Source organism: Anabrus simplex, chromosome 5 (genome assembly GCF_040414725.1).
Source record: "Anabrus simplex isolate iqAnaSimp1 chromosome 5, ASM4041472v1, whole genome shotgun sequence".
NCBI classification, from domain to species: Eukaryota; Metazoa; Arthropoda; class Insecta; order Orthoptera; family Tettigoniidae; genus Anabrus; species Anabrus simplex.
In genome coordinates, this window is record NC_090269.1 from 150,952,302 (window position 1) to 150,967,274 (window position 14,973).

The following is a 14,973-nucleotide window of genomic DNA, read 5'->3' on the forward strand; positions in this document are numbered from 1 at the left end:
AAATATAAATAAATTGCACAATTAGGTAAAGAAAAGAGATACAGAGATATAATAGGAAAATGGCCAGCTCAAAAACAGACCAATAAAAATGGCATAAGATTGATAGACTTTTGTAGAAACCATAATATATCAAAATCTACGTATTTTATGAGAAAACCTAATAAACTTAAGACATGGAAACACCCAGATTAGAGAAAAGGAGAATGGCAATTAGATCATGTTTGTATAGAAAAGAATTATCATAAGGAAATCCAAAATGCTAAAGTACTTAGAGGAATAGACATAGGGTTTGACCATTACATGGTGAAAATCAAAATTAAATTCACACCAGTAAAGAAACCGAAATCAAAATGTAAATTGAGAAAAGTTTATGATCCCCATAAACTAATAAACAATGAACAGTATAAAGAACTAACTGGAGACATTGATAAAACAGGTAAATTAGAAGAGATCATCCCGAAACTAAAAGACATAGCTGAGAAAATAGCCTTGCCAAGTCCAAGGCAAAAGCATCAGTGGTGGAATGAGGTATGCGATAAAGCATTTGAGAGTAGACATCAGGCGTGGTTAAATCACCAAAGTCAGAAAACAAGGACACTGTATGAAGAATTTACCAAGCAAAGAAAACTAACCCAAAAATCATCAGAAATATTAAAAGATAACATCAAAAAAGCATTATTCAACAAATAGAAATAGATCACAAAAATACCAATTCTAGGGATTACTATAAAATATATAGTAAACAACTTTAAAAATATGAATCGCCAACACTTATGCTAAAAGATAAGAATGGAGAGATGGCACATAATAATAAAGATAATACACACATTCTAGCAGACACTCAATAAATTACTGAATTGTGTGGAACCAAAAGAACTACTTGATATAAACACAGACATGCCCCTTTAAAACTCCACCAGAAAATATTGATCCACCCAGCTTTGATGAAGTTAATCAAGTCATTAAAGAACTGAAAAATTATAAAGCTTGTGGGGAAGACCAAACATTTGCCGAGTTGTGGAAAAATGCAGCGGAATCAATTAGAGAATCACTTCACCAATGCTTGATTAAAATTTGGGGCTGATGACCTTCGATGTTAGGCCCCTTAAAACAACAAGCATCATCATCATCATCAGATTAAAATTTGGAATGATGAAAAATTACCAGACCATTGGACAACTGCAGTAATCCACCCTTTGCACCAAAAAGGAGATAGAACAAATCCTGATAACTATAGAGGAATATCACTCCTGGATTGTACTTCTAAAATATTCTCAAGAATAATTTACAATCGGTGCAAATGTAAACTGGAAAAAGAATTAGGGGAGTACCAGGGAGGATTTCGACCATGGTGTAGTTGTCCAGATCAAATCATAACACTAAAATTATTAATGGACATCTACAAAAGAAGACAGAAACAAATGATTATCACTTTTGTAGACTTTCGGAAAGCTTATGATTGCATTCAACCGACCTTCAGTATTAAAAATATTACAAAATTTTGGATTACATCCTAAATTAGTTAAAATGATAAGCTTAACGTTCTTCTTCTTATGACGCCGTCTCCCTCCGAAGGTTGGCGATCCAATTGATTATAATTACACGTGAAACGGCAGCACTAAATCGAAGGTGAAGTTGAGAGGAGAATTATCCGAAGCATTCACAATCAGAACAGGACTAAGACAAGGTGATGTACTATCACCACATTTGTTTAATTGTACTCTGGAATACTTGATGAGAGATTGGTATAAAGACAATAACAAAAATATAAAAATTGGATATACTAAAGATGAAATTAACCTAAATTGCTCAGGATTTGCAGATGATCTGGCAATTCTAGCTAATAACCTTAATGAAGCTCAGAATCAATTCACAAGTCTCCAAACTATTGCTGGAAAAATAGGATTAACAATTTAATTTGAAAAAACTAAAATAATGGCAATAGATCCCTTTTTAATAAGCAGTGTTCTGATATGTGGGAAAGAAATAGAAATTGTAAAACAGTTTAAATACCTTCGAGAAACCATAACATACAATTTAAATGAAAACATTTCTTAGACAGAGAGAACGAATAAATTATCCAGAGCCCAAAAAGTAACCAGAAATACACACAACAAGAAATGTTTGTCAATAAATATTGAAACATTATAAGACTGTAGTCCAACCTGAAATAATTTATGGAAGTGAAACATTATTTAAAGTAAAGCAAAAGACTAACACAGACAAAATTTTAAAAATAGAAATAAGAATAGTAAGAACATGCATTAATAAGAAGTACCAAATGGAAGGAGAATGGCGCATCATCCCAAATTAAGCAGTATATCAGGAAATAGAACCTATAGCGGATTTCATGAGAAAGAAGAGAATATCATTCTTTGGTCATTTGTTGAGAACACCTCAAGACAGGTCAATACGCAGAATTTTGGAAAAGCTTTGGAAACAAAAGCAACAACCTGTCTGGATAAAAGAAATAAAAGGAGACATGAAAGAATTGGTCATAACACTGGAGGATTTAAAGAATAAATCAAACAAAGTAAATAAATTGAAGAATAATAAAATTAGATTCCTACCAAAATGTGATAAAAGAGAAACAACTAAAAGGGCATTTTTAGAAGAAGAACGACAACGAAAATCAGATAGAATGAAGAAATACTGGAAGATCAGAAAAGAAAAAACATAAAACTTCATAGAAGACCAGACAGAAATTGACTACAGTGGTCCAATGCAGCTATAAAAGCACAATAATTATAAAAGACAAAATTAAAATGTGTCAGACAGTGGATAGTCATCCACATAAATAAGCGTACAGAGGTAGCGCAGATGTTGAAACCCGCACCTTCGAGTTTCAAATTGATCACTAGAGTTAGTCAAAGTTTTGTCTGATTGAAAATGGCGGTCAGAGTCATTCTTGCCAGTCTCACATGGTCGAGTGTAACCTTCAATTGTGACTGGAAAATAATGTTTAATAACCCACTGCTCCGAAATAAAAGGCTTCTACTAACATTTGTTTTAGAAAGAGTGTGATCTGCAATAATACCTTGATATTTTCATGGACCCCTGTGCAAATGTTTTGATATTTGTTCTCTTATGTTTTTCACACTTTTTAATACTTTCCCCTCGTCTTTAGAATAGTAGATATAGTTTTCACTGTACCCGTGGATACACAATGTAAAATTCCCTCATGTCGGAAAATATTGAATCTAGTGTTTTCATATCTTGTTAAATAGTTTTTATTTGTATATTCAGTAGTACATTTTCTTGCTTAACAAGTTTGTTTTCCTTCTCCCCTGCAGAAACATCTTAAGGAGGTTTTACTGTATATCGTATTTAGGTAAGGATCAAGTAGGAACACAGGGCCATGTGGGAGGAGGTGACAAGAACGTACACTGTCGTTTTCAAAATATAAATAGACTCTCCCCTCATCAGTTCCAGTTTGTCACAGTCCTTTGTGAACATGCTTCAACTTTACACCTTAATCAGAAGAGAAGGCATAAACACTCAGAGAGGGGCTATCTTTAAAGATTGTAGGGGAAGGAGGAAGCCAGATAAACAAAGGAAAATGGGGGAAACATATGATAAAGATGAATATTACTTGATTTGACACTAGTGTGTGTTCTACACTTTCTTATCTTTCTGCACATGACTTGATTCATATTGAATTGAAGTTTTTAAAGAGTTATTTTCAAGAGCGAGTTAATGTTGATATGATATTATATATGGCAAATTCAAAGCTCTATTGGTGAAAAATATCTAATTCCCCCCATGGGAACTTAGAATTTTCCATTTGGAATTGCTAGTTGGGCAATAATTCCATTGTGGAGATTTATCTCCTGTATGCAGTTATCAGACTGTGCCTGTTATAATGGGCTTCTGATAAGTTCACCTGCATACACCCCAGCATCAGTGGGTAGGGTCTGACACATCCCACTCTGATGAGTCTAGTGTCAGACCTAAGACGAAACGCTGGTTAATAGAGCAAACGCCTGAAAAGCCTTACATCTGATGGTATTATGTACACAATCAATATCCACATTAACGGGATCTTAGTGTATTTAATTTGGAATGTCTAATATGTTTGATTTTCTGCAGGTTCAACTGATGAAAAGCTACGAAGAAGAAGTGGAGAGACTACGGAGAGAGGTCTCCAACATCGAGGACATCCGGAACGCTTTGCCCGATCGCTGCTGGAAGAGACTACAATTGGAACCATAAGGTGCACCTTTAATGACTGACAGTGAATAGTGCACCAAAGTTACTGTGATGTGTTCCTGTATCCCTTCAGACTCGCAACACAGCGTCTGCACATACCAAAGAGTGGGGTTGCTTAGCTAAGTTTTTATTATGTACAGTGCTACCAAATATTCCACTAACAGGTCTTTGTGCTACGAGCATATTTGTGTTATGGGAGTGCTCGAGCTTAAAGAATGTCCGTGAACTTTATAATTTTGAAGACATAAGGAAATGTAACCAATGTAACTTGTGATGAATATGGCAATGGGAAATAGTCTCACTTGAGGCTGAATTCGTGCATCTTGAGAATTCCAAGATGCTTTGGAGACAATTTGTTCAGTGCTACAGTCTGTTGGGCATCGTGGAAATTGTAGAGCAGCAGCGCTTGCTGTGACACTATTATATTCATTACTCTACCTATGGACAACATTGAAGTGAGAGTGTGCAACAAAATGACCAGTAGTAAGTGAACAGGAACAGTAAACAAATATAACCTCGGCTTGAATAACTAACACCAATAAAAAGAAAGTTGTACTGTAGTGTAAAAATGCAGTTATTTTTGTAAAGGTGAAAGAAAAGATATATTCCCACTCAAAATTTAAATTAGAAAATTAACACATAATCAGACTTTCTCTAGGAGTGAGCTAAAATCTCACCAGCTATCAATAAAATATCAAATGCACAGGAATATTATGTGTGAAAGCAGTTCTCAAACTACATACTTCAGGACCATAGCACACGGTGACATGCCGGGCCAAGATCTTTCTGGGTTCGTAATTCTTATTAAAAATATTATGTAAACCAACAGATGACAGACATCAGTGATATGGTGCCAGGTATTCAGGGAAGAGAAGAAGATCAAGCCTGAACAATGTGTATGAAGACAGAGCTCTCAAGAGGGACATTCTTCTGCTTGAATGTGCCAATATTAGGTCCCTTGATGTTGGCTATCAATTTGACATATTCATCTCTGTTTTCTGTAAGACACAAAAGCTTCTGAGGGTTTCTTGTACCTGTCCAACCTTGAGTGTTTCCCAGACAGAATGCTCCAACACCTCTTTGACCTTCTATTCTGTTCTATCTTCTAAACTTGGTACTTACTGATTACCCACTTAGCACATGTCCTGAACATGCTGATTTTCAGCATTTCACTGTTATTAGAAGTTTTCTTAGTACTTCTTGAGTGGATTTTCAAGCTCTCCATGGATTATGAAGCATTCTGCTGTGAAGCTACATTTTGAATGCTTCTGTTTGGCTTATTGTTGCTGCATTAAGTCCCCAGACTTCACACAAATATAACAACACTAACCAAAGGTAGCATTTAAGCAATCTTTGTCTCTGCTTTCAAGTTTGAGTATTTTGCTAGTTTCTGGAAAATCTCAAGAGCCATCTTGCACTTCCCATCCATATATCACTATTTAGATCTGTTTCATTTTGAATGTGTAATGGTTGCTTCTCATAGATTATCATTCCAGGATTCGGTCTACACAATAGATCCTGTGCCAAGAATGTGCAGGACGTAATCCACTAACTCATACATAAGTAGCATGTGTTAAGCTCCTCCAGTATCACACATGTTTAATATTATGCCACCTGTTTATCAGCCGGTCTAATGAAAACAAAACCTATTCATTTTTTATAAATCCATAATATGGATGTAATTAACTCTCCTACATGATTATCTTTCAAAAATGATAAGAAATCTGTCTCTTTGACAGTAAATGCAAAACAAATTAGAGAAATTCTGAATAAAAAGACCTATTTATTCCATCAATGAAATATCTCCAACTTAGTGGAAGTGGCCATTGCTGATACATTGACACTAATGTTGAAGTGAACATTCCACAGGGTACATGAAATGTAACAAATGTTAATATATGTTTAGTTAAAATGTGTCAGGTTTGAGCTAGTGGTCAGCACAGAACATCCTGTTATTCAAGTAGTTACATTCCCGTAAGATGTACAAGTTAGAGTTGCATCAGACGGCTAGATTTCTAAGTACTTACATATACACAACATTGCTAACTACAATTCATGTCGCATTTGATTGTATAAAAGAAGTTAGAGAGTCAGTTACAAAAAAAAATAAGGATCAATTAATTTTTTTTTTCTGAATATGATTCATTATTCATTCACCACTGCTTGGTACGACCGTAGTTTCCTATCGGATTAGTAACATCTCTTCCTTTGTGTGAGCTCTCGCTGAAATTTAAGCAACTTTGTAAATATGTGGATTGGTTTCCTCTGAGTAATTTTCAAAATGTTGGAAATACTAAGTAGAAAAGAATATGACATATGTTTTAAATTCTGGTAGCACAGAAAAGTGTTGAAAAAATGTAGCTTTTTATTAAGTACTAACAGTGATGACAGCAAGGCACTGTGTCTTGTTTATTAATCATGTGTTGTATAAGGTGCATGTTACCTCTGCTATAGTGAGATTTTCATTTAATAAAAATGGTAAATATTGACAAATATTAAGCCTGCTCAGTAGATGGTCCCAGAAGAATGTGTACTAAGTAGTGTCCAGAACAAATGTACTGTGAGTGACCAAGAACAAATTCCTCAGAAAATATAACCAGCATGATGGTTTTGACTGTCTACACATTGGTTAGAACTGTTTCTTCAAGGACTCTGATCACCATCTTTTCAGAGGAGATGGTAGCTCCTACACAAACCATGGAAAATTTTTAATTGAGAAATTTTTGCTTGATATTCAGAATTTGTGAAGACTCCAGAAAAGTTCTTTATATATCTGTTGACATTTTACTTATTACCCTACTTCATTTTTAAAACAATGTTTAAAATGTATTTTCTTCCTCATGAGGAAAATGCATATTTTGAAATGGTAAGTTTGTAGAGAACAAGGATTAATTCATGTTAGAACATTCATCTGTATCTTTTTGGATTTGCTTCCTCACATTCTCCTCTTCTTGCCTTGTTGAATACTGCTAACACTTACATTGTTTAAAGATTTTATGAGTTTTGAGTACAGAACTCAACTGAGCACCACACATTTTGTAATGGTGAGAAGAACTTCCATCTTAATTTACCTTCATCTTTGGAAATTAAATAAGAATTCCTGTGTACTTTGTCATCCAGTTTTCAGTAGGACATTTTCAGGTATGATACCTCAAACAGACAAAATTGATGTTTAAAAGTATTTTTGAAGTTAGTCGCACTGGTAGCAAAAAAATGTTGAAATTTCAGTTCTTATGTTAAAGTAATGTCTAAAACTGGGTCAGTATTTGAACCTGGAGGGCTGTAAGAAGCAGGCATTAAAGGACACATGCTGAGTTTTATTTAAAAGATAATTAAAAACCTTGTAGGAAATGTTTTGAGTATCTGACGTTTCACCTTCAAATTGTATTGTTTATCAGTTTTCATATTCCTGGTTGCTTGTTTTTAATTTGATCATTAACTTCACTTCGTTTTGTAGTTTTCAGAAGTTAAACTTTTGATTTTGTCAAGTCTTTAAGACAGATTCTCCTTCTACAGTACCTTGAAACTTAGTTGAAGCTCTTAATGATAAACATTTGCAAGAATGATGTTTCTTACTCTTAGAAGAGCTAAAATTTCAACATGAAACTTTATCGCTGTGAGGGAGTTTTAGAAAGATATTTGTATCATTTTCTTCCCTTTCATAAAATCTTGAACCATGCAGCAAAATCAAAGCCTGTTGATATTTTTAAAAGTCCTTGCTTTGTGTGCAAAAGATTTAACTGATTGTTAAACTGATTAGTTTTGTGTGTTCTGTCCTGAAACTTTACAAAGATAAATTTATATAATCCAGAGAAAGCTAAATTGATGGTCATCAGCTAGTTTTTTTCTTTCAGTAATCTATTTTACAAATATGAAAATTCAAATTCTTATTCTCATAAGTTTTAAATTTCTAGTGGTAATTTTTCCTGCATAGATTTCATTTTAAGTTCATGACCTAGCTTGAAGATTGTAGTGGGAGATATGATGTTCTGAGCAAGATTCTGTGGCTGAGAAATCAGGTTTTGGGGAATAGCTGTCACCTTCACCTTCTGGTCTTACTCTACAGTATGATCTGTTTCATGTGCAATTGTTCTTTGTGGCACAATGTATTCTATGCCTTCTTTCATTTGATTTGCAAGTTCATCCTATTGTAGAATTCCAGTTCTACAGCTGATCCAACATCCACCACCCCTAACTTTACACTTTTGGATACCTTAGCCATTCAGACTTTTGTTTACACTTTGAGCCTTCCCAGGAAGACTGCCAGAGTTAGTCAATTGTTGTGGTTTCATTTTCACAATCTATAATGAACACCTTTCTGGCCACTGTCATGCAGACACTTGGCAGCTCATATATGGGCATGACACCTTCAACATGATCAGATGAAAAGCCCACTAGGCTTCTAGGACAAAAAGGATTGAGGCATTCAATGGAGTATTGATCCACTGTCAAAAAAAAAAAATAGCTAAAGAAAGGCAAAATAGTTGTCCATGATAAAAACATTTTACATCCATGAGAGAAATATCGGTAATGCAATGTTAATTGGATTTTTAAAAAAAGGGTAAATGAAAATTGGCTACCATCTCCTCTTAGAGTGCTTTTCATTCTTTGCAACATTATGGACCCTGAGATATCATCTTAAACAACTTGATAGTAGAACTGTGTGAAAACATCACTTCAACCTATTTGTGAATGTTTCTTAACACTTTATTCATTAAAATACAAGGAGGGGATGTTTCTATCTAATCAATAAAATATTCTTATAAAAAATACAGTCATATTTTAAATTGAGTCATAGTACTAGTTTCAACCTTATGAATAAGCAATCCTCAGCTGAATACTAATATACTCTTAAATTCTAAAATAGTATTGTTCACTTATTAATGAATATCACTGTTATTGTCTTTAAAATGTTCTCTTCATGGTAAAATGAGATTTTAAAAACTTGCTGTGCACCAATTATTTCAGTATAAAATGCTCTTCCCGTCACTACCTTGCGACTGCTTCAAGCTCTGTCCGACCCGGTTTATTTAGGCCAAGGTTGGACGCACGTATAATAAGAGCATTGGCACAGTCATTACAGAGCAGAAGGAGCAGGCCATGAGTGGAACATTTTAAAGACAGTAACAGTGATATTCATTAATAAGTGAAGAATACTATTTTAGAATTTAAGAGTATATATTAGTATTCAGCTGAGGATGGCCTCTTCATAAGGTTGAAACTAGTACTGTGACTCAGTTTAAAATATAATTGTATTTTTTATAAGAATATTGCATTGATTAAGTGAAAACATCCCCTCCTTGTATTTTAACGAATTAAGGATTCATCAAAACGGAAAACATGAAATTTATATCCTATGTCTCTTACAATTCAATATTTATCAAAGTTAGAATCAATTGGTGTTAAATGTCTTTGTTGTGGAGCAAAGAAGTGTTGAAAGACTACTCATTAGATCCATTTCAACATGTAATAGCGATGAAATTTATTTTAAACGACTTCCTTCCCTAGACACTCAAACAGAAGTTTTGTGTTGGTTTATGGAAAGTTGAATTCTTGTCCTTTTGTATATTCAGTGAAACAAGAATGATAAATGTCCGAAGCTGAATTTAAAATATGATGAGATCAGTGAACATCAGTAAGAATAAATCTGGTTTCTCTAAGTCAAAATAAGGAAGGAATAAAATTTGAAGTACAACAGAATGACGTTGAGATCCTGTAATTACAGAGCATTCCCATATGTGTAAGAATTGTCGTAAATGTTTTGTGTGCATTCATGAACAATATTCAGCCATTGTGAAGTGAAGTGTGCGGGAAGGATACTTGTAAACTACTCCTAATTTCACACTAAGCAACTGTGAAGCAATATGAATCTCTTCAGTCATCAGTTTCCTTCCAGTTTTGAAGGAAGAGAAGTGTTTTTTCACAAATTATTACCTCAAGTGAAGATGTTGCTTACTACCTGGCCTATTCATCTTCTTTCCTCCTTCCTCATTCATTTTGACAGAGATCGGAGTGTTTCTCCATCTCTACTTTATGTAGGCATAAAACTTGATTTCCTCAGACTGGCAGGATGTTTCTTTCCATTCTGTTAATGCTAGAAGTGACTCTGAAGACATTAACTGCATCGCTTTGCAGTGGCTGAGTGTGAAATAGACCTATAAGTGCCAAAATTTGCACGTGAGGGAAAAACACTGCTCTCAATTGCAAGCCACAGGTGTTCCTTCATTTTTCTATTTGTGTATTGTAACCAGCACCACTGGAGTGCCAACAAGATTGTGACACGATTTACCTGTAATATGAATTCTGCTGTAAATTTCTCACTTACTGTATCTCTTAATTGGAAGTGCCATAAACTACATACTAGTACATAAGTGTAATTTTTAAGTAGGTAGGATAATTTATAATGAGAATGTCTTCTGCAATATTCTTTTATACCAAAGACATAAGACTAGTACATTGCATCATTCACTGCCAGTAGATCATGTTTTATAGAAAGGTACAGTAGTACAAATGTAAAGGACATTTCTATGAAAATAAAAAAGAACCTACTTCCTCATATGGTGTCTTCTTGTCCTATGTTCATGGTGATTATTGATGTAAAATCCCACCTTCTCTAACTCTTCATTATCATCATCATCATCATCATCATCATCATCATCATCATCATCATCATCATTCTTCAACTCCAGTTTCCTGGGTATGTTATTTCTTCATTTTTTTGTTTTTGGACATATACCTTTTCCTCCACCACCGATTTCACTGTTCCTATCCAACGTTTACTTGGTCTTTTTCCTTCCACTTTGAGGTTGTAGTTCTCTCCTTTCTTAATAACACTGGCTATAGGAACCTTGCTTCCTGTTCACTAGCTGCCTCTGTGGGTTAGTGGTAGAGTGTCGGCCTCCAGATCCCAAGATAGCGGGTTCAAACTTGGCAGAAGTAGTCTGATTTTTGAAGGGCGGAAAAAAGTCCATTCGACACTCCATGTCGTATGATGTCAGCATGTAAACGATCTCTGGTGACACATTTGGTGTTTACCTGACAAATTCATTAAATCGCAGCCATAGACGCCCAAGAGAGTTTCGGTTTACTCGGTCTGCCATCTAGTGGGCCTAGAGTAAAACAGAATGTCAAAATTGACGAGCAGACAGCCAGATGGCGTCATATTGAAATATCTGCACTGGTACCTGAGGCCATACAGTTATAATTATTATTATTCCTGTTCACTTCATTTCTGATATTGTCCCTTCTGGTCTTTTAATTAATAATTCTGATTGAATCTCATTTCAGTTGCTTGGGAAGTTCTGCTGATGTATTTGTTTAGCAGAGTACATGTTTTCTTCTTCTTCTTCTTCTTCTTCTTCTTCTTCTTCTTCTTCTGGGTTGTGAATCAAACACCTCCACAGTTGTGTAACTCTCCACCACTCTCTTCCTCTCTCCAATATTTCTTCTACTTTTACTCCTGTCTTCTGTATACTCTCCTTCACTGTATCCTCTTTCTGGGCCTTCCTCATCATCTTCTTCCTGTTGTTTTCTCTGTATATACTCTCTTTGGAACTCTGTCATCATCTATTCTCACCATGTGCCCTCAACATTTCAGTTTATTTTCTTGTCTTGCAGTTTTGTGCATCTGATTCTCTCTCTAATTTCTACATTTCTGATCTTATCTCTTTGTATCTTCCAAATTAAAGTAAAACATCGTTAAGATGTGTCTGCAGCAGACAAGGAAAGGGAATGTGCTAAGCAAGAAAACGTACTACTGAATACACGGATTTATAAACACTCAATACGTTTTTTTCAACATGCATGCATTTTACGTCATGTATGTTCGGACACAGGGAAAGATGAAGGCTATCTAGAATTTCTAAGGACGAGATGAGGGTATTAATGGGCATGAAAAAGACGAGACAACAAATATGAAAACCTTTTCACTGTATTAATAGGTGTGTAAAACACCAGAAACAAATATGAAAACATTTGCACTGGCGTCCATAAAAGTATCGGCGCGTTATTGAAGATCACATTCCTTCTAAAACAAATGCTAGTTGAAGCATATTTTGGATCAGTGAGTTATTAAACATTGTTTTATGGCCACACTCTTCGATCATGAACTATTTGGAGGTTAAACTCGGTCATGTGCGAAAAATGACTTTGACCCCCATCTTGATTGCAACAGTAGTTTGATTGACTTGTGTCAAAATTCGAAAGTATGAGTTTCAAGATACGCGCTACCGCTGAAATATGTCAATGTCTGTCCACTTCCTGGATTTTAATTTTGTCTTCATTAGTAAGCGATTTCATGATTTTTCAGTATCCATATCTGGGTTACTACAAGAAAAATTTGCACCACGCTAGTGAAGTTCACACGATTATGTTCCCAATCCGGAGGTAGGCTATCATGCAACAAATATTCACTATCCTTCACTCTATCACTCAGTGCAGATTTAATTTCTAACATCTAATTGGAATATTAAATACAAGCACGAACAGACTTAGTTAGTAATTATTCAGCAATATCTCTAAAAAACGACAAGCAAAACTTAACTTCCCTGAGGCTTACTCCCCAAAAGTGTAATTTACTCTGTGAAGTTCAGGAATTCAAGGCCTTTTCCTGTTTTCTTGCAACTTTACCTGACCTCCTGTGGTGAGGGCTTCTTACCGGTGTTGGAAATCACGTTACTTTAGATTTGATTCAACGTGAATCGAGATTTCGATTTTTTGACGTGCTAAGTGAGAAAACGTCATAATGAGGAATGCTTTTACGAGGTTTCACTGTATTCCTCTAAAGATTTTATCTCAGCTACTTGAATTCTGCTTTCATCATGTTTTGTTGTTGTCTATGTGCCCACTACGTATGTCAAAATTGATGTGTAACACAAGGAGTACAGATTTTCTTGTATTTCTCTGGGATCTTCCGGTTCCACACTATACCTCTCAAACACTGGTAAAACCCATTGGCTTGTTGGATTCTCTTCAATTTCTTTATTTTCTTTCCCATCTTCTACAAGAATACTCCCCAAATATCTGAAGCTTTTTACAAATTCTAATGGTCGTCCATTTACTTCAGTATTCTCTCTTCGTTCTCTATTACCTTTCTTCTTCTTTGCTATTGGTTTAACATCGCACTAATACATCAAAAGTTTTCAGCAGCACAAGGAAGGGAAAGGGCTAGGATTGGGAACGTAGCGGCTGTATCCTTAATTTAGGTACAGCCTGGTGTGAAAATGGTAAATCATGGAGAATATCTTCGGGTCTGCCGACTGTTGGATTTGAACCCACAACCTTCTGAATGCAAGCTCGCAGCTATCTCTATTACCTCTCATCATCATTACTGTCTTATTCTTCTCCACACTTACTTTCATTCCATTTTCATCTTCACCTCATATTTCTATGTCATCTGCTCTCTCTTTGCTTCTCATTGTTTGTTTTACATTCTTGAGATTTTCATCCAAGACTGTGACGAAGCGTAGTCAAAGTCCTGTTTCTACACTGAACCATTTTGTTTGTCCTCTTTTGGTCTTCACACTACATACGCACTTTTCATGCATGGCTTTAATAATTTGTACTTCTGCTCTGCCCCTTTATTTTTATCTGTATCCCAGACCAGTTGCCGTGGCGTAGTGTTATGTGCCTTCTCAGTATCTACGAGGCATGTTTTTTAAGTAAGGGCCGTTTTGTTGAAGACACTAGTAGTTCCCGCACCATCGCAACGAGCGCATGCGTCGTGTACCGGCATGCCTCGGGAACAATGGTGCTCAGTTGCAGCTCTGTTGCTAACCTGCACGGTTCTGTTCTGTGCTTGCTCAAATGTTCAAGATATCGACTCGCCCGCCCCGTGCAAAGTTCGGTCAGTGCTACGGTTTTTGTCGGCTAGGAACCTGTCTGCTGCAGACATTCACCGACAGATTAGCGAAGTCTATGGTGCTAATGCTATGAGCGAAGGCAAAATGCGTAAGTGGGTACGAGACTTCAAAGATGGCCTTGACAACATCCATGATGAGGCCCACTCCGGTCGCCCATCTCTGTTCACAGACGATTTGGTGGCTTCAGGTGATGTGAAGATTCATGAGGACAGACGCTTCACAATAACAGCTCTCTCAAACGCCTTTCCTGATGTGTCTAGGTCAGTGCTTTACAAAATTGTTTCTGAAAACCTAAACTTTAGGGAACTGTGCTCCCGTTGGGTCCCTAAACTCCTAACGGAGGACCACAAAAACAAAAGGTTTGAGTGTTCAATGATGCTTTTGACTTGTTATGCTGAAGAAAGTGATGAAATGTTGAGTCACATCGTAACGGGAGACGAAACATGGGTTTCACATGTTGCGCCCGAATCGAAGGAACAGAGCATGGAATGGAGACACACATATTTGCCTGTAACGTATGATAAATATTTCAACAAACTTAGCAGCTATGTTGAAAAATAGAGTAAAATGTGTAGAATCTGCAAATAAATGTGGTGTTTGAAAATTGTTTTTTGTTGTGTAGTTATTTTCAAACAGTCCTTTCTTAAAAAATGTGCCTCGTATAAATGTCATCACTAAATGTTTCTTGAAGTCCTATCTTTTCTCCATCATGTTCCTTAATGCAAAAATTAAGTCAAAAGTTGATCTATCTTTTCTAAATCCATGTTGCTCTTCCTACATTTCCTTTACTGCTTTCAACATCTAATATCTTTTCAGAAATCTTTGCTACATGTGAAACGAGTGTGATACTCCTGTATTAGTTACATTCCTTCCTATTGCCCTTCTTGAATACTGTAATTATCAG

The 14,973-nt window shown here is 35.7% G+C and overlaps 1 protein-coding gene across 1 annotated transcript in view; it reads left to right on the top strand.

The window, feature by feature from the left end:
• The window catches only part of LanB2 (laminin subunit gamma-1), a 1,346,184-nt gene extending 1,335,419 nt beyond the window's left edge, over positions 1–10,765 (top strand). Inside the window, exon 27 of the mRNA XM_067147161.2 lies at positions 4,090–10,765. Coding sequence (XP_067003262.1) covers positions 4,090–4,212 — 123 coding nt within the window. The 3' untranslated portion in view covers positions 4,213–10,765. The remainder of the gene's footprint in view (positions 1–4,089) is intronic.
• Positions 10,766–14,973: the final 4,208 nt, after the last annotated feature.